Source organism: Opisthocomus hoazin, chromosome 1, assembly GCF_030867145.1.
Source record: "Opisthocomus hoazin isolate bOpiHoa1 chromosome 1, bOpiHoa1.hap1, whole genome shotgun sequence".
In the NCBI taxonomy this organism is placed as follows: domain Eukaryota; kingdom Metazoa; phylum Chordata; class Aves; order Opisthocomiformes; family Opisthocomidae; genus Opisthocomus; species Opisthocomus hoazin.
In genome coordinates, this window is record NC_134414.1 from 93,069,762 (window position 1) to 93,090,242 (window position 20,481).

The window sequence follows — 20,481 nt, forward strand, 5'->3', positions numbered from 1 at the left end:
TGGAATATCACAATTTGTGACGTCCTGTATAGGCTCTCCTCATCTCTCCAGGCTATGAATTTCATTTATGATTGTTGCTTATAATCATGCCTAGAGGTCCTAAATAATGTATAGGCCTACTGTGCTAGCTGCTGGACTAGGATACTGCGGGGGGACTCCTTCCTGACCCGGTATCTGTTTAGCCTGACTAAGGCAGGAAGGCAGATGATAAAGAATAATATATTTTACTATTTTCCAAAGGAGTAACTGTGGGATGCATATGATGAATTGTATTACTGAAAGTCACAGGCAAAGTAGAATTACAAATTCAATCCTGAACCAACAAAATACAGGAGTGATAGTCATCGTTGCCAGAGAATATGAACACACACTAAACAGAGGCATAATTTATTGAGAAAACTTTGAAGAACCAACTCTACCAGCCTAGTCCTTGTTCCTGGAAAGAGTAGGGTGAGATCGTGCTGTGAAGACAGTGTAATGAGACAGAAGATGTGACCAACTTTATCACTTAGCATATGGAATTCTTTGCCCAGTTAAGTGGTAATGTCTAGCGAAAAACACTTGTTAATCACAGTTGCAAAACCATAACCTACATCTGAAGTACAACTTCCTCACAAGTCCTAGAACTGCATGAAACTGGTGACAGGGATATCAGCTGGATTTTTAAACTATTAACATCCTTTTTTCTTGCGTGGTTAGTTGAGGGGGAGGAAATGCTATTAGATTTGGAGGCTTATGCAAGCATGGAGCACTACATCTGTAAACGTTTAATGTGAGAAACAGTAAGAAAGCAGTGGCAGAACCCTCAGAGGGCACAGAGTATGAAGTATTTGTAAGAAAATGCAAAACAAACTGAAAAAGGGGGCTTTGTTACATTTTTGAAAGTGGTTTTAAAATGTACTTTAAGATATAGAAGTAGACCTATTTACTTCTGGCAAAGAGACTGTCTTAATATTAGCCTTAGAAACGTGCAGTCTGCAGTTCATCGCTGGGTACTTCTGATTTCCTCAGCTCCTCTCTGCACAGGGAAGAGCTTTTCCAATGTCCCAGTCCCTTGTGTAGATCAGTTCAGCTACAGTTTTTTAACTAAGCTCAAAAAATATTTATTCTTCCTACGAAGTATGAAAATTTTAGTTGCCTTGATAATGGCTAAAAAATTAGGGGATTAACTTATTTAAAATAAAAGTTCTGATTGTTTTATGTCAACTTTTGTTTCCTTGGACATGCTTTAAAAACCTCTGTGCTTTATCTATACAGCTGAAGTTTACAGAAAGTGACTATTTTGGCAATGTGTTGCAAACTCGCAAATACGCAGCCCAATCTGATTTCTACTGGCTTAGAAAAGAAGTTCCAAAAACAGAGTGAGTAGACAAAAGGCAAATTTACATGATCTTCTAGCAATATTTCAATTTATATTATCTGATTTATACAATTTATGTTTTAATGGAAATATATACACAGCAACGTATTATGATAAAGAAACCCTGTGGGAAAACCCCCCAGAAACTGCTGTGGATATTTTTTTTTGGTGAGTTCTAGGTATCTTTTTTCTGATGCACAGTACTCATATGCTTGCAGCTTAAACTTAATTTAATGAAAAAAGGGGTAATTGAATGTCATTTAAAAATGGATTATGTCTCTTGGTCACAGAATTTGGAATGGTACAGCAGGGATTTATGAAATAAATTTTCTAAGAATGGAACCATTAGTAAGAGATAATGTTATTATTAGTAATAGTAATCAGCATTGTTAGTTACCTGCTGTTGATAGCAATGATATGGAATAAAACATCGTTTAATTTACATATGTTATTTTTGTTTATTTGTAAACCTGAGAGTGCAGATTGTGTCACATACTGTCATCAAATACATGAGAGAATCAGTCTCTTTTCTTACTGGTGGGTAATCAAATCCTTAAAATGCAAATTAAAACTTAAACAGAACTTAATTAGTCTAATCATGCTACTTAAAAATGACTCCTGCTACACAGACTTTGAAATCGGTGCTGCTGCTTAGCTCCTCTGGTGGTATTTCCTTAGGGCTCCAGAAATTCCTACTCAAACTGAACTATACCTTGTTTCAGAGGTGGCTCTGTGTTGACTGTGAGGCAGGTAGAGGATGTCAGCAGCATAGGCGCAGGCTATTCCTGGTTAGGGTGTTGTAATTTGGCCCTGATTTTTGAGGGGTTCCTTATAGCTTAATTTTAATTGTGAATTTCATCTTCTCATCACACCTTTCTCTGACATTGCAATGACTAGTTCTAGGGGATGCTTTCCTGCAGCCCTGGATGCCAGAGCTAGATCACGACAGTATATTCTCTTCAGACCAACAGCTTCCATGAAAGCAGTGAAGTAACACCTGCCTCTCTATAGCGATGGTGATCAGCAACCTCCTCCTCGACAGCATTGGGGCAGCACAAATGCAGATCACGTAGATTCATGGCGCAGGGGGGAATTTCCCCATGCAAGCAAATTAATTGGCAGGTAACCCCTGTCTGTACACCTCAAGGGCTGTAATCTGAGAACTGTCACATGAGTATGCTTAAAAAATGAAAGTTTTACCCGATTGCTCACTACAAGACTGAGCACTTTCTCATGCTTATCTTTATCATCTTATTTCAAGGACTACCTAACAGCAGCCCCCTCATCACTTTGTCTTGCTTCTCTTGTCATCCTAAGAGGCACATTCTGGGCTGGGGGATCCCAGTTTGATTTTTGGCCTCTTTGTCGGCACAGCTATATGCTCTGCCTTCTGCTGGTCTAGGGGTAACATCCACCTGAGCCCTCAGTTGTAATTATTCCTGCTGGGAGATTATTCTGCCTTTGCACCTGCTCAGTGATAGAAAAGGGCTCTGAAATTGATGTCCCTTACACTGTCCACTTTTTCTGTGTCTGCTGAGGGGTACCAATGTACAAAGAGTCGTTGCCACCTCCAGTAATTTTTTAAAAATTTGTTATAATAAACCAATAACTCCCACCCACCAGTCTGAGGTATGTCAAATCTGGCCTTAAAAATATCAGTGCTTGCCACATTTCAACTATTGGACTCTACTGCTTTCTGATGCCTTTCCCTTTCCTTTCCTTTCCTTTCCTTTCCTTTCCTTTCCTTTCCTTTCCTTTCCTTTCCTTTCCTTTCCTTTCCTTTCCTTTCCTTTCCTTTCCTTTCCTTTCCTTTCCTTTCCTTTCCTTTCCTTTCCTTTCCTTTCCTTTCCTTTCCTTTCCTTTCCTTTCCTTTCCTTTCCTTTCCTTTCCTTTCCGTTCTCCTCTCCTCTCCTCTCCTCTCCTCTCCTCTCCTCTCCTCTCCTCTCCTCTCCTCTCCTCTCCCCTCCCCTCCCCTCCTCTCCCCTCCTTTTTCTGTTTTTGCTTTTTTTAAGCTCTTATATTTCATACAACTCTACAGATCTTTGGTCTACACTGAAGCCTGGCACTGTGTTAGTACAGAATTACCCTTGAGGTTTTGTTTCTGTTTGCTTCATTTCTTCTTTTCCCTGGTTCAGTAGCTTTTAGCATAGCATTTATGTTTAGACATAGATATTATAAAATTATCCAAGTAGTGGACTGAAAAAGGTAAATGAGAAAATAAATGTTTAAGGAAAGAAGTTACCACCTAGTAAAGCAATATTAAACCCAAAAGGTAAAACACTATATTCATTTAGCAGACAATCCAGATTTCTCAGCAATATTATTTCAGACTGGACTCACTTTCCTCAGCATAGTCAACTAAATGGAAGAATCAAAACGGTGGTTCACTTAAAGCAGCAGGAAAACACCATGGGGGACAAGAAAGAGGAGCTGGGAGGTACAAGACAAAGCAGTTTGATAAAGCAAGGAGGAATGTGGATATCAAAGAGGAAATAAGTTATTCTGGAAATTCAACAGTTTTGCCAATTAAAAAGAGGAAAAAAATCCCCCAAAGTGGAAGCAATCATCAAAATTCTTTGTCCTCTATTTTGCACCCTCCCTCCCTCGCACTTACCTGCCTTACAGGAAAGGGAGCGTGGAGGGAGTGGGGTGAGGCATTGCTCAGGGCACGGGTGGGGGGACGTACCCAGCCCGACTGGTACCAAGGAGGTCTGACAGGGCGTCGGGGCCCCGGAGCCACCTGCTGTGCCGGTCCCGGAGACCAGGCTACCCTGCAGGCACCACAGCTATGAGCGGAGCAACTTACTGTACTCAACATCCACTTTGGACACCAGCTGTGATCCTAGCAGCTGGTTGGGGCAATCACAGAATCACAGAATGTTAGGGGTTGGAAGGGACCTCTGCAGATCATCTAGTCCAACCCCCCTGCCAAAGCAGGGTCACCTAGAATGGGCTGCACAGGACCTTGTGCAGGTGGATCTTGAATATCTCCAGAGAAGGAGAATGCACAACCTCTCTGGGCAACCTGTTCCAGTGCTCTGTCGCCCTCAGAGTGAAGAAGTTCTTCTTCATGTTCAGATGGAACTTCCTGTGCTTCAGTTTGTGCCCGTTGCCCCTTGTCCTGTCGCTGGGCACCACTGCAAAGAGTCTGGCCCCATCCTTTTGACACCCACCCTTCAGATATTTATAGGCATTTATAAGGTCCCCTCTCAGCCTTCTCTTCTTCAGGCTAAACAAGCCCAGCTCCCTCAGCCTTTCCTCATAGGAGAGATGCTCCATTCCCCTCATCATCTTCGTAGCCCTCCTCTGGACTCTCTCCAGTAGCTCTTCATCTTTCTTGAACTGAGGAGCCCAGAACTGGACACAGCACTCCAGGTGGGGCCTCACAAGGGCAGAGTAGAGGGGAAGGAGAACCTCCCTCAACCTGCTGGCCACACTCTTCTTAATGCACCCCAGGATATCATTGGCCTTCTTGACAGCCATGGCACACTGCTGGCTCATGGTCAACCTGTCATCTACCAGGACACCCAGGTCCCTCTCCACAGAGCTGCTCTCCAGCAGGTCCACCCCAAGCCTGTACTGATGCATGGGGTTGTTCCTCCCCAGGTGCAGGACCCTGCACTTGCCCTTGTTGAAATTCATCAGGTTAATGGCTGTCATCTTCACAGCTGGCTCTATCAAACAAGAGAAAAAGTGCTCAGGTGTCAGGAGAGAGATGTACGAAAGGGAATTGTGGCAGGAGCTGAGGAATGCAATGCACAAAACAGCACAGGTTGGATCGAGAGGGCTGAATGGAGGAGGCGAGGCTAGAAGGGTGGAGCACTGGAGGAAGGGGACCAGGCATGAGGACAGTTATAACAATCCAGGTGAGAAACGACTATAGCAGAGGGAGGTGAAAGGCAGTGCATGGGGAAGTGATGACCATGTGGAAGGAAGAGATAAAGGAGAATCAGGGTTTTAGTGGCATTTTCTTATCCATCCATGGAGCCAGACATGTTCATACATACAAATATACATACACGTGTGTGTATATGTGTATGTATATATAAACACCCACCCACACCTTTTTAACAGTAATTGAATCTATTCTTCTTAACACTGACGTAATATTTGCAAATAGCAAGGCATCAGAGGACTTCTTGGGCATACCACTTCCTAATTATTAATCTTTCTCCTTCGAAGTCAGGACATCTTCTGTAAGATTTTTAGACCTGGCCAAATCTGTCTTCGCTTTTCACTCAACTGTCAGTGCTGGAGATGTAGGCATCTAGTTGCCCTATAAGAGGTCACAGTGGAAGTGTAGTATGAGAAGATTCCTGGGTCTCCTCCAGGACCTATTCCAGTTTCTTGACCACCTCCTGTTGTTTGTGAGCCCTGGCTCTTGATTTGCCGCAGGGGCGGGCAGCTCTGAGAGGTGCTGGTTTGGATGCCGTTAAGGACAGTGCAAAAGCTCCTTCTGCGAAAAGGGAAAAGCAGCCATGAAGGACACTGGGCAGGCTGTTGTCTGTTGGAGAGATGCTGCTGGAGAGCTTGGAAATCCTGTGGGTGGACCTTCTCTGGAGAGGAGAGGCTGGAAAGAAGCCTCATGGACCTTTTTCCTCGTCTTTGAACCTCATTTTAAGCAATCCCGGCTTCTTGCCCAGCTCCAGATGGCAGCCTGGCCTGGCGGGCTAATCCTCTGTTTCTGTATGAGGGAATGTATAAAACAGACTAACAAGGAGAAGAGGAAATAATACACTTTTGAAAGACACCTTGAAAATTGCTTCCTGTTTAGAAGTTTTCCTTTATAGTCCTTTCTTGGGAAGAGATTTTCCAGATTCCACCTCCATTAGCAACTTTGTACGGCCTTTCACTTCTAACCAGCTTAAGTGTGTTGTACATTCCCAAGTTCATTTTCTTTACCTATATGATTTTTTTTTTTTTTTTAATCTTGCTTGGGACATTGAACACCAAATTCTACTCCACCTGAGTGATTTCTTCTAACTCAAAAATTTGAGAGAAAAAGTTGCAAATTCAGTTTGTGCTTTACAGATAATTAAATTAATTAATAAGCTTTTCCCTGTATTGTAAATGTTCCCAGTCACCCCTCTACATGACTGGCAATGTAGCACACTATACTCTTAGCTCAGAAAAGAAAATATAACGGAGAAAATTGTAGCCGAAAGAAGCACAAACCTAAGAAAGTATCTGTCCCACTTTCCTATCTTGGTGCAGGTTTCAGTTTTTATTTCTGTGAGAGAAATCTCAAAATTACAAGCTTGAAGTCCGCAGCATTAGTTTCTGACTGCTGCAGTAATTGATAGGTAACCTTACAGGACGTCATTCAAAGCTGTTCCTTTTCTACCTGCTAATAGCAAATGGAAAGAGTGTAAACAATTCTAGATGGTTTTTTTTATTTAGTTTGTAATTAGTAAGAGCTTAGAGTTTGTGATGCCTGTCTTTTTTTTTACTTTCCTTCTGTTAATATATCAAATACACTGGAATAATAACCAAAACTAGAGCAAATGCCCAGGCAACCTGACTTCAAACAGGAATGAGAGCACTATTTCTAAATTTACTTCACCTTAAAATTTAACAGCGACAGCTATTTATTACAGACCTTCATACAGTAATTTGATATGTTATTAGTTAAGGTCTGTCGCTGAAGGTTCAGTCATTTCAAGGAGCACACTGAAAGAGGATGAAAGATGAGAGGTGAAGTTCTGCTGATAGTCTGAATGGAAGCAGTCTCGGTTATTTCTGCTCTTTTGTGGAAAATGCTTCCTAAATCTTTTTGCCAGTGGCTCAGAGTGGTACAACAAAAAGCTGGAGTGTAAATAAGCTCCTTATTGAGTGTCTATATGTCAAATATGAAATTCAGCAGTATACTCTGCTTGCCACTAGAGAATGCTTGTTCTTCCTGACTCCTCGGTATGACTGTTAAGTCTCCTCTTCCTAGCTGCTTGAAAACATAAAAAACGTCATATGAGGTCATTCATGAGGCCTCGTTATGAAAGAGCAACTTGGAAAGAACTTAGTTCAGTTCTACAGTGAGACAATCGAGGCTGCTATGAGTCTTTGGCTCATACTAAGCTCAGGAAACAGAATGGTCTGTTATTGCGGTGGTAGATAGTGAAGAAAGAAGCTGTCTCAGGATGGGGACATTGTGATGAGTTTTAGCAGCTACTCCACAAGCTATGAGTCTATGAGTTCATAGGTGTGAAAGCATGGCCAGCCATGGTGTGATGTCCTCCCTCGGCAGCTGCAGACCAAAAGGCAACAGCATTTGCTCTAGCTCTCGGGCAGAGTGAGGTGCTCCTGTGGTGACAAGTACGTGCATCCCTGGTTAGCTCCTCACCCAACAAAAGCAGGTGCAAACTTGCACCGTTAGAGAGGTGTTGCTTGTCAGTGAAGAGCTCTTTAACCACTGCTTGTGGTGGTTCCTGTCTTGAACTAGCTGTGGTGAGACCCTGGGGCTGCAGCAGCAAAGAGGATGGGGAGAAGAGAAAAGCGCATTAGTCTTTTTTGAAGTATCTGTTATCTGTCTCAGGCCCTTGATCCTGTGCCTGGAAATCAGAGGCCTTGTAAGACACTCGCTCTAAGAAGGATTTGCAAAAAGGGAGGATGATTTGTCCCGGAAGCCTTTTTCATGCTTAAACATTGCTGTTCAAGAGATCAGAAAGGCCTTTGCAAGTAGAAAAAGCCAACAGGGTGAGGTGGAAGTCACAATGCTATGTGTCTTGTTCGAACTTACAGCAAAATCTAAGTTAAAGTGTTGAGTGTTTCAGATAGGTCCCTTTCAGATGGAAGGACAGAGTCTTCCAGAGCTACTGCTGAGCCGGGAGAGCAGGTCCCACCACAGAACTGGCTGGCTTGCATCCTTCAAAGCAGTTTAGCCGATTGCTGCTGTGAACAAGCATGAAATGGAAATGTAGCTAATTAAGACCTGTAATTTTTTCTTCATCCCTTCACCATAAACATTCCTTCTTCAATTTTCCATTATTTCACTACATTACCTCTAACATTTAATCTCTTTATTCTGGAGGAAACAGAAAACACACCAGAAAACAACCTCCCCCTTCTCCCCGCCCTTCAGAATCTCCTAGTAAACAGAACAGGGAGTGCTATCTGTGGCAGTTAGAGCCTATAATGCAATGGATGGTTAAGATATTTACATGACAACACTGTTTGCTTTATTGGCTAGTTTTTCTGGTTGCATTGTAAAATCAGCTGCTCAGCTTTGAAGATGAGAGAAGCAGATAAATTTATTGATAAAAGACAGAATGCTGCCATTCAAAAAGTCTCCCCTTTATTTTGTGGTTTATGTGAGGACATCAGTTGCCAGAAAAACAGTCAGGATCTGCAGATAACTCACTCATTTTATGGTGCTCTTTTGAAGTACAGACCGTGTGTGTGTGTGATGTTAGTGACATCACACATTTTCCATGTTCTTATAGATTTTCCATTGTCTTACTCTTCATTTTGCAGCTCCCATCTCTTGTCTTTGAAATGAATTTTCCAAAGCAATTGCGTTGCATTCATTTGGTTTCACAAAACTTCCAAATAATGTGTTGCTAATGACATCAGTATGGTCCTGTCTGGACATTTACTAGAGTTGATTCCAATTTATTATGAATTAATCTATAATTCTCATAATCTTTATTATTTCTCTTTTGTCTCAGTTCTTCCTTTTAAAATCGTAAAGTGAAATCTTAGACTCACTGAACTCAGAGATTCATCTGAGGGGATTTGGATCTTGCTGAAGCCAACTGAGATTTTCCACTCATATGTGTGAAACCACTTTCAATATACATGAGCTTAGGCTAAGGAGATTCATAAACCCTATCTGCAATTAAAATCTAGGTTTCCCTCCATTATCTGTGAGAAATCTAACTATGAGAAGAAATGTTAATATTCTTTTTAAAATGCGTTTTGCCTTGCAAGAAGTCCATTTGTTTATGAGCACACTGATGGCCATGTTCATTGTATTGGGTATAGAATGTGAAGCTGTTTATTTTGAATGCAGGTTCCCAGAAAGCACCTGCCCATTTTGCTGGCATCGTCCTAATTGTTCAAGTAGTTTTTCAGTAAAGCGTCTGAAGCCACTCATTTCAAAACATTATTCTCCAATTTCAAGAGGGAGTTTCTCCATGCATGGTTGAAAGACACCTAAGAGAGTTTTCACAGCTGCTGTCAGTGTTGCAGCCTCTGTTGGACAAGCTTAGCAGACCTCACAAGCACAAAGGTCACCTAGAAAAAAAACAGATTAGGTAATAGAAAGCTTAACAGTTGTTCCTGTAGAACATTCATTGACTGTGTGCACTTAAAATAGAGCCATTAAAGAATAGATTTCAATGTTATAGAAAGTGTAGGTGGCATGTGTTTAAATGGAGAAATACTTAAACTTTAGTGTACCCTAGGTCTTTGACATTTTTGCTTCCTTCCACTGTGTTCACTTTTTACCTTTGCTCAGTCTATTCATAAAGATGTGTAAGTGTGCTGACAGCCGATTTCTTTTGCTCTTACTACAGGTGGTTTACAAGCCCAACTACTGTAAATGCTTTTTATAGTGCATCTACCAACCAAATCAGTGAGTATCTGACTTCTGAGTCTCCTTATAAAGTGCCTGTTTGGGAAATTATGTATCAAGCTTCAGATAATATCCGTACGGTTTGTGTGTTTGTGACTGAAAATCAAAACCTGCAACCTGGTAATTCAGCTGTGAGACATCTTAAGTGAGAGGATAGTTATGGGAAGTCAAGGGCTCCCCCAAATTTGAATTAGTGTTGCTTAATGAGTTACTCCATGTCAGCTGAGTTGCAGTGACCGTTTGTGTGTGTACTCTGTCCATAGAAAAGGTTATCTTCATTCACTTTTATTAAAGCTTAATGTTTCTATCTTCTGTCTTCTGTAGCATAAAAGGTGTGTACACATACCTCCGTAAGGATGCAGTCTTCCAGTATTAATAGATATGTAGCAATAAACGTGACTAGAGGAGACTGTGATATAGACCAGAAAACCTAAGAAGGGGTGTCCAGCAGATGTATTCAATACTTTCAAGGACAAGGATTGGTATCTATAGTTAACTTTAAATTCTTGCCTGTATAGTTTGATGAAATTACCTTGTATGTACAGTACAACCTGTCTTACACTAATTTTAGTTATTAGTTGGTTTTTAGAGAGCATAAATCCTGGTTTGGAAGCTTATGAGATGAAAGAGCTGAGTTTTTCAAAGATGTGTGTGAATCTGGATGTTCATTCCCATTTGCTTTAATGGGACTTTGCATAGAAAATTTCTAACTGGCTTTAAAAGTCTGTACCAGTATTTCTGTGTAGAACAGTGTTATCTTTACCCCAACACTTCTTTTCACTCTTATTAGCTTTGCAAGTTAAATCAGCCTGCTTGTTCTGTGCCAGCAGGATCTGGAAGGCAGCTGCCATAATCTCCGTGGTCTCGGTCCCCAAGGACAGGCATGTCAAAAATTGCTGAGTGACCCCCCCCTTTTTCTCCCAAATCTCTTTTGGTTGCAAAGAGAGGTAGCTTCTGAAAGACACAGAATGAATATGTCGCGCTGAAGAGGTTACAGCACAGGACTGGCAATATGGGTCTGCTGGTATCTGCTCCTACTGATTTCCGTAAACAATTTTTGCCTTCAAACCACTCACTTAAATTATTTTGTGTCTAAGAGAGTTCGTTTGTAAAGTGTGTGTGATAATTAGGCAGTTCTTTAGATTAAAATTATTTCTAGTCCTAGACTGCTCTACCATAATTAGAGGGCTGCCGTCATTAGCCAGCCACATTTGTGTTCATAATTGCAGGAAGCCCTTGAGGCAGACTTCCCCGAGCTGATCACAGCTCTGAGGTTCATAAAAAGCATGACAGCTGCTGCTCCTGCTAGACTGAGCACCGGCCACCGCCGCTGCTTCAGAAGTGTCGTGTGAACGCGGAAGAAGCCCAGTTGGTGCAAAATGAGAACCATTGCTGTTATGACTGCTTTGATATTGGGTCCTTTCAAGTTTCAGCAGCACCCTCAGCCTCTCTGCCATGGCACATTATAGAAAGCTGTAACGAGAAGCTGGAGTCACTGAAGCTAAATTTCACCCTCACTGTGTCTAGCAGTGCCACGAAGCAGAGAGCTGTCAAACGTAACCAATCAGTCATGGCTGTAGTGGCAATTGTATTTTCTGTCATAACTGATGACCTTGTACTGCTGGCATCTGACCCTGAACTTTGGATAGTGCTGCTCACTGTCCTTTTAGGACTGTTCCTAAGAGCAAAAGGATTTAGGTGACTCTTTCTGAACAAAACCCGCTCCTACCTGAGAGAGAGGTACAAATGTAATCATGACCTAAAAAAGATGCACAACAGGAGGGAGGATTTGAACAAAGCCACAGTACAAACAGTCTTCCACTGCTGACTGGTGTGATTTGCAGGGGAAGAGGCCCTGTGAGATGTGGGAGGAACATGCTGAGGTCTGAAGCTGCTGATAAATATTTGACACATCACTATAGACTTCCTATTAATGCTGCTGGGAAAGAACTTCACTGTAGAAGACAGAAGTTTGCAAATATATGCATACTCATATTGTATGATTTATGATGTATCGCGCCCAGCGGTTATCACCTTACTGCTTTGCAGCTATGTTTTCAGTAGTAATCCATACAAAGTTCCGTAGGGGCTGGTGATATGCTACAAAAACTGTGGCCTTTTTAAAGGCCTAGTTAAACAACAGAAAAAAAGTTCTACAACTGAGAGTCACCTGAGATTAAGAAATAAGCATGAACTCTAGCAAGTTAAATGTAAAGTTGTGGTATAGCAAGCCCACAAAGATTTTGAGGACCAACTTTGTAAAAGCATAAGAACTAATAACAAAACCTTTTTTCAAAAACACTGAAAGGGGGGAGTCTGTAAGGCATAGATACAAGATAATTCTTTGCATAGGAAGTTTGGGAAGTTCATAGCCTGGAGCTTTTTCTTATGTGAGGTAAGTCCCAGGAAGTGTTTCAAATTTAGTGTTAATAGAAAGTACTTTAGAAGAAATTCATGTAATGAACTGTGACACATATAAGGACCAGATAATATTTTCTCAGGTGTTTCAAAGGAACTTAGACAAGAAATTACACAACAACCAGCTCTGATGCAAAGCTTATCACTTATAGTGGCCCTAGTACAGCAAAATAGGTGTGACAAGTGTCAAATCCTTTTTTTCAAAAGAGAATCCGGATCGATCTGCATAAAAAGTCATTCTAGCCCCTATATGAAGGAAAGTGGTTGTGACCACAACATGAATGAATAAGAGAGAATGAATAATCACATGATATAATGGGGAAGAGTCAATGTGACTTGGTTTTTGCTTTTTCTTTTAGAAAAAAATCACCCTTTCTTAGTCTATCAGAGTTTTTTGAAATTCAGAAAGCAAGTAAGTATGCTTGATATACTATGTTTATTTCCATAGAACACTTTTGATGAGGTTCATTCCCAATGCTATTAACGGGAAGTTGCCACGGGGCAAGAAGGAAGGTCTTTTCATAAATTAGTGACTGATTAGAGACAAAAAAAGCAGGTAATAACAAATTACTTGTTTTCAAAATAGTTGGAGCGGTGTGGTACGAGGATCTGTGATGGTCACTGTATTAGCAGATGATATGAAAAAGAGGGCATTCTGTTCTGAACAAAAGAAGAGACAGATATAAACTCAGTCTAAGATGATAGGTCCCTTTGCTACTGGTTGCTGGAAAGTAGAAAGTTATACTAGTAAAATAATTATCTCACAGATATGTGCCTAGCACTCTTTGCCTATGCATCTACTACTGGTCATGGCTGGGAATAAGAGAACGAACCAGACAGATAGGGTCTTCGTCTTCTTGACTGCCTCTGATCTTCAGTAAGCAAACTAGATTTTAGTGTGTTCAAGGCACACCTATTTGCCTTTTGGTAAATGAGTTGAATTGTTTCTGGAAAGCGGCTTCTACACTAACTGGAAAATATTTCATTCCAATGTTGATTCAAAAAATTAAGACCATTCAATTTGGAAATGGAAATGTACTGTGTGATGTTATGAACCTACCCACAAGCAACTCCAAAACTGATTAGTTACTGAAAGCTTCATTTAATAGTTCAGAGAAAAAGCAACATCAGTGCCTCGAACCATGGATTCTGAAAACGAGAGGTCATCAGCTACCTGCAGAATTGGAGGAGAACATGGAGGTCCTGATCACTTCTGAACTTCAGGAATATGCTTTTGCTTTCTGTGCTCAGAGCGCAGGGAGGTCTCTGACACAATCCTGATGGAAGGACTACAAATTCTTCTGTCTCTATAGTCTGTGTCACTGACATAAGCATTAAACAAAAAATCACTGCGATCTCCATACAAGCCTATGCAATCTTCATACATGGGCAAGCTGTTGGTGTTTTTAGCTTGACTACTTGACTAAGAAGTTTAAGACTAAGAAAAAGTCTTTCTTCACTAAAAGTAGAAACTAGATAATTTAGAAAATTATTACATTTAAGAGAATACAGCAAAACTTGCATATGCAGTAGATGATTGTAATAAATTTTGCTGTACTTCAGTGCAAACTTCCTTAAGTTTGCTGTTGCTTCATTTTGTTACTAAAATCCAAAGGAGAAATAAGTAGATGTATCAAGGCAAGATGTGCTGCGAAGAACAGAGTTAAAAAATATGGTACATATAATTTATCTCGTTAGTTTACAAGTTTACTCCTGATGTTCTGTTTTCATGGGTTCTATTTATTTTTTTCCTCTTTTTTCACAATTTCAGAGTGTCTAAGATTAACAACCATGCATGTTTATAATGGTTGTTAATCATTTTTCAATCCTAGTTTGGATATTTTTTTCAATTTTCTCTGTGTTTGCTCATTGATTTCCCCTCAATTATAGGTGATGAACAGGGACAACAGGTACATGCCATTGCCTTTAGATTCTAAAAAGGTGTATAAGTACACTTTGTATTATCTAAGCAGCATAAATACTATCTTTTTAATTATCATCATTGGAATACAAAAACACTTTTCAAAAGGCTCCATTTATTTTAATGAGCTCTAGAGCAGTCAAGAAATATGGGCTGAAAATAGATACAAGTGATGATCAAAGTATCCTAACATACTTCTGTTGAAGAAAGGTTTTATTTCATTACAGCACTAAAATATTGGCCCTTGAATATGTTAAGGATAGAAGGGAACTGCTCATTAGACATTTGGCATATTTAATTTTCTTTCCAAGTGTAAATATTTATGCCTCTAGAATACATCAAAAAATGGAACGTTTGTGAATTTTGAGCAGTAATGAAAGGGAGATTTACAGTGAACTGAGGCAAACAAGCAATATACTCATGAGGTGTAGGCTTGAATAGATGTATTGGATAAATAACTGCTGTTGATATTATCTCTATAAGTTTATACCCATGCTCCTTCTAAGTCATTTGTGCTTGTACTGCAGTTCGCTACTGAAAGTGAAGAGGCCTCTTTACAGAGTGGCTTCATTACATGTTACAGGAAGAAGATATAATCTAAAACAGAATTTTAAAATTACGTTTGAATTAGCACCCATAGAGAAAACCACAGATGAGAGCTCATATTAGCCAATAAGTATCATCTTTATAGAAAGTGGTAAGCTGATATTGATGCTGGCAGCTTGCTGATGCTGTGAGTTGCAAGGGAGAAAGCTTATCTTGCCAGGAGCTGGGGAACTGCTGGCAAACAGCACATGGTGCTGTGGCCGGGGGAGGACGAGGGGACTGCATGAAGGGGCACTTTCTCTTCCCTTAAGAACCAGACTAATTGGAAGGTTGTTGATGAAGTAGTTTCAAGTGCGCCATTAGTTTCCAGGAGGTTAACGAACATAACAGATTCGGACTGAACACTTTCTGAGCCCTGTTATTAAGTAAGCTTTACATGTTCTTAAGTCAGCCCACATTTTCAATTTTCCCTATTTACTAATGACCATAATTCTCTTTTATTTAATTATGGTCAGAGGTGAGATGATGCATCACCCTTACATCCATTCATTATTTCTTCCTAAAATTCTTATCTATAAATCTATAAAACAGGAGAACTTTTTCTTTGTTATTTTCTTTTTTTCCTGGCCAATCTATTCCTTCAGAAAATAAAGATTAAAGTTTCTCCTAAAAACAGGTGTTTTTACAGGTTTCCTAGTCCTTTAGCACACAATATTCCTTGACCCCTCACAAATCATCTCATGTTTCTCCTCACATTGCCCCACCGGGGTTGGGAAATGCTGGGTTCTCTCTTTTTCATGAGCAGCAAAGAGCCTCTTGTCAGGTAAAGAAGAAACTGAGCCAGGAACTGAACCAGAGGCTGCTGAGTCCTCTGCTTTAAGACCATCACCCCTCTTTATCTGTTAATGAATTTATTCACTTCTCCTCGGAAAGTTCAGCTTTGTATTCATGCATAACATGGAACAGTTATTGTGCCTTACATAATTTATATTTTCTATCCTTAGACAATTTGTGTTTTCTATGCTCTTTGTTGACAGGATAAAACTTGAAATTAAGTGTAGGATTCAGGTCCATGTTATGACAGAGAGTATGATACTAATCATCTACATATAGGTGCTCAAATCTATCTGGGATGCTCTACAGCACCTGATATGTTTCCCCACATCTGGCATACCTGAGATACTTGCAGAAGACTCTTGCCCATCGAGACTGGCAGCTAAAGCCCAAGCAGGACATGAAAAGTCATCTTAAAAACCACTGGGAATTGATTCAGTAGTCCAAACAGAAGTCTGTGGAACCCTTTTAAAAAAATATATCCTGCCCTTCATGCTGTTTTTAGGTAGTTAACCAACACTCTAGTCATCTTCATGTTTAATTGCTTACGTGAATTCAATATCCTTTGTTTACTGACCAGCAGTTAGTCTTCTGCTTGTATCTTATCCCTTTAAAACTCTCCATCTGAATTGATTCAATGACACTTGAAAAACAAGTTACAGCTTTTAAACCCAACTGAGAATCGCCAGTACAATGATTGGCAGAGTACCCTGTATATCACACAATTTAGCACAGCTGTCTCCTATATCCGTTATTTACATACTGGATTTACTAGCCTGTCAGAAGTTGCTTTAAACAAACCAACTAATTACTGGAAATTGTAAATGCACTGATTTGGAATAAGGCTTTACTAGATCTTGTCTTGCTTAGTTAAAAATATCATGCAATATAACTGAATAACGCAATTGAACTATAGAATTTGAATCCATATTTAGATTTGAACTCCAAATTTCCTCATGATTTGGTGAGCCATCTCATGTGGTTTTAGTTTACTTCATCCATTATTAGTCTGCATCATTTCAGTGAACTATCAGATGAAATGTGATTGTTTGTGTCTCCTCGGTGAAGTAGCAATATTACACTAGGTCTCGGGGCATTCATGTGCAAAATGTGTATAATAATACTATGAAGGTATTAGCTGGTAAATGGATTTATTGATGGCAGTAAAGTCCCTGAAAAACTGAAAAAAAATCCCAACCCAGTTTCAAATTTGAAATATATTCTGACATGCTTTATAGCTCCTCGCTGCAAAGAGAGGCTGATACAATGGATAAAATGAAGCTAGAAACCTTCTATTAAGTTAAAAGTAACCCTGTGCAGGTAAAGAGTGCTATCAAACCTTCAGGATCAGCATAAATTTAGAGTGAAATATTTGAAGTAAGCCAGATGTGCTCCACTGCTTGAAATGCCCCTGTGTTCCAGAGCAGTAAGATGAGTAATAGGAAAGTTCAGCAAAGAGTCACTATTCAAGGGTCCAGACACAGGGGTTAGCAAAGTCAAAACCTACACGGAGATGAAACTGACAAGGGAAGTGAAGGGCATCAAGAAATGTTTCTGCAAGTGTAACAGCAGCAGAAGAAAGTCTAGGGAAAATGTGGTTCAGTGCTGAATGGGAGCAGGGGACCTGGTGACAAATGACGTGGAAAAGGCTGAAGTGCTCAATGCCTTCATTTCCTCAGTCTTTACTGGTAAGACTGCCTTTCAGGAATCCCAGGGCCTTGAGACCAGAGGGGAAGTCTGGCGCAAGGAGACTTACCCTCCGTGGAGAAGGAGAAGTTTAGGGAATATTCAAACAGACTGGGCAGACACAAGTCCAAGGGCTCTGACAGGGTGCACCTATGAGTGCTGAAGGAACTGGCTGGTGTCATTGTAAGGCCACTCTTGATTGTCTTTGAAAGGTTGTGGTGACTGGGGAGGTTCCTGAGGACTGGAAGGAAGCAAATGTCTGTCCTGTCTTCAAGAAGCAAGATAAACGGAACTACAAACTGGTCAGCCTCGCATCAGTCCCGGTGTACATGATGGAGTAAATCCTGGAAATAGTTTCCTTGACCAGCCTTCTACAATGAGATGACTAGCATAGTGGATGAAGGGAGAGCCGCGAATGTGATTCATCTTGACTTTACCAAGACTGTCAGTGCTGTCTCCGCTCAAATGCTCAATTACAAACTGCTTAAGAATGGACTAGACAAGTAGATAGTCAGGTGGACTGAAAACTCATTGAACTGCTGGGCTTAAAGGGCTATGATCAGAACTGCTGGGCCTAAAGTGTGATCAGTGGCACACAGTCCATCTGGAGGATGGTGTAGCCTGGCTGTCCCACCTTGCCACCTGTAAGATGCATGGATGTTGGGTATTAGTGCTATTGTGAGAACTCAGCTCGAACTCAGCTGTCCCCAGGCCTCCAGTGCTCTCATGGCATGTGACACCAGTGCCTATCTCTGAATGATGCTGCAATCCTATGACATTGCCCCCAAAGTAGGTAGGTTGTGAGAAGGTAGGCAAGGCAGATTCTGCAAGTCCAGGTTCTACACATGGCAGATAGGTTTGTGTGGCGTCTGTAGTAAGACAACACAGTTTTCTTTCTGCATGCTGTTGGTGAGTGATGGCTCCGAGCCTGCACTAGCAATAACGTGTATGGAGAGAGAGACTTTCAGCCCATATCCCTCTTCTGGGGCTGTGTAGCGGGAGAAAGCATGAAAAGATTCACTACAGGCCAAATTTATGGTGAAGTGTTAGCTTAAAGTACCTTCCCGGTGCCTGTATCCATTCCTTAAGATATGAAATTCTCTGAAGTCTGTCTGACTTACTCCTCCAGATGAGTGCTTTGCTTGCTTGAAATCCAGTGGCATATAAATAATTCCATTAGTATTTACTGCTTCTACAGCCTACTATGAGCTCTCTGAGTTTTGTCATTAATTCTTTTAGGTACAGTATGCCAAGCAAACAAGAAACAGACTTGACAAGGGAATTGCCTAAATTGAGGGATTCAAAACAACATAAAATAAGAAACTGTCAGGTGATCTATCTCCTGTTATAATTTCAAGGAGATTCTAGGTCCAGGAAGTTGTTATCCTTGTTCCCTCCAAGGATGATCTGGTTGACGCTTGCCTGAGGGAAACACTGCATACAGAAGGATGCCCTGTGTTGCCAACTCCGAATCTGTTCCTCATAGCATTGCAATAGTGGACAAGCACTCTCCCTCGTTTATGGCTACTAATATCTGGAGAACAGGACACCTTTGTTTTACTAGCTGCCCAAGAATCACTTTCAAAGCTAGATAATTTTTTTCTTAAAAAAGAAAAAAAAATCCTATTGTGGGTAATACATTCCAGTTCCCTGAGTTTTTATTAAATGTGTATTACATTCTAGTGACCTCTGACTCTGCTTTAGCCTGAAAACACTTTCTAAGCTTCCTTTAGGGCAATCAAACTACAAAGGTGTTTCGTACAGCTGTCCAGAAGCAGAAACCACTCATTCAACAAGCTCTATGCTCAGGCATGTCTTACCTAAACTGGATCCTGACTTTGAGTAAAATAATTACCAACTTGTTGTATGGATTCAGCATTGGAGCTTCTTCCCATTTATTCACATGACAGTGAAAAATTTATCTCATGGCTTAACTCACATCTGATGGTGTTTCAGCAATGTCCTATGAAGACACCTTTAGATTATATTTCTTATATGGATAAGCCTGAGTGAAGGTTTGCACCTAGGTTACAGCAAATAATGTATATTACCTGGCACACAAGCAAGTGCAAATTCACTACACAAGCCTGTATCTGGAAAAAAAAATTGCAGCTACTCACAACATCTTGATGGCCTCTTGGTGTAGTGACAGGCACACAGGATTGTGTGATCCCTAAATGTGATTTGTGGGGTGCCTATGCTGCCTTGGCTCATACCATTTTCAGTATGGAATCATTTGTTTGTTTTGGCCACAGTTCCTCTCATCTGATGTTGAGGGGAGAGGATCATTCAAGGTTAGTGAACCCTAATGATTCCTTCATTAAATGGTCTCTTTGGCATGTCCAGAAAACCTTTCCCGAGGTTCAGTATTTGGAAGGAACCAAGCAATAGCTCACACTAGATTTCTAGCTCTTGACACTAGCTCTTACCTTAGTGTACTAACAAGCAGTTTATGTTTAAAAACATACATAGAAAATGCTCGTCTGTGTGTGCTGGATGGCAAAGACAGATCAGGAAAATTTTGTCCTTGACATTGGTAAAATTGTGTTTTGTAGCACTGGAAAAGCAAATGATAGCATACTTGAAGCAACAGAATGGCATTCGGAGAAATAGGAGAAAAAAATCACTCAGAAAATAAGTTTGAAAACCACAGTGTTTGTAAGCTAATTGCAAATAGGTAGTCAAGGCAGCTGGGCAGTAGCAGCAGAAAAACACAGATGGGCAGGCTAGGAGGACATGCCACTTGCCACAACATTTGACATGAATTACACTCAGCCTATTGTCTTCAAATACTTTATAAGGAAAGGATGAAAATCTTGCCTGACAATTTATCTCATATAAAAAGAAATCCATGTCCTATTTATCAAAAAAAAACTGAATAGGGTCAAGTGAATGTGGTTTTTGTATTGATCTGAGTTGCCTGGTGATTCCTTGAAGAGAGACCCACAAGCTGAAGCAGAGGTTCCTGGGAAAGGAAGTGAATCACCTGAGGAAACTGGTTCCTCATTGACAAAATGATGTCCATGTGAAGTAACCTTCAAAGTAGGTGTGTGCCCATGCTTTATGGATGGGAATTCATGACATGAGACATCAAATTCCATATTTGGGCCTGGAAGGACTGCACTTTTCACCAGCATTTGAAAGCTT

General features: G+C 40.6%; 1 protein-coding gene across 1 annotated transcript in view; it reads left to right on the forward strand.

Annotated features, from left to right (window-relative positions):
- Positions 1–20,481, forward strand: part of PHEX (phosphate regulating endopeptidase X-linked) — a 105,696-nt gene that overhangs the window by 70,312 nt on the left and 14,903 nt on the right. The window contains exons 14-15 of the mRNA XM_075442480.1: positions 1,258–1,361; positions 9,871–9,929. Coding sequence (XP_075298595.1) covers positions 1,258–1,361; positions 9,871–9,929 — 163 coding nt within the window. The remainder of the gene's footprint in view (positions 1–1,257; positions 1,362–9,870; positions 9,930–20,481) is intronic.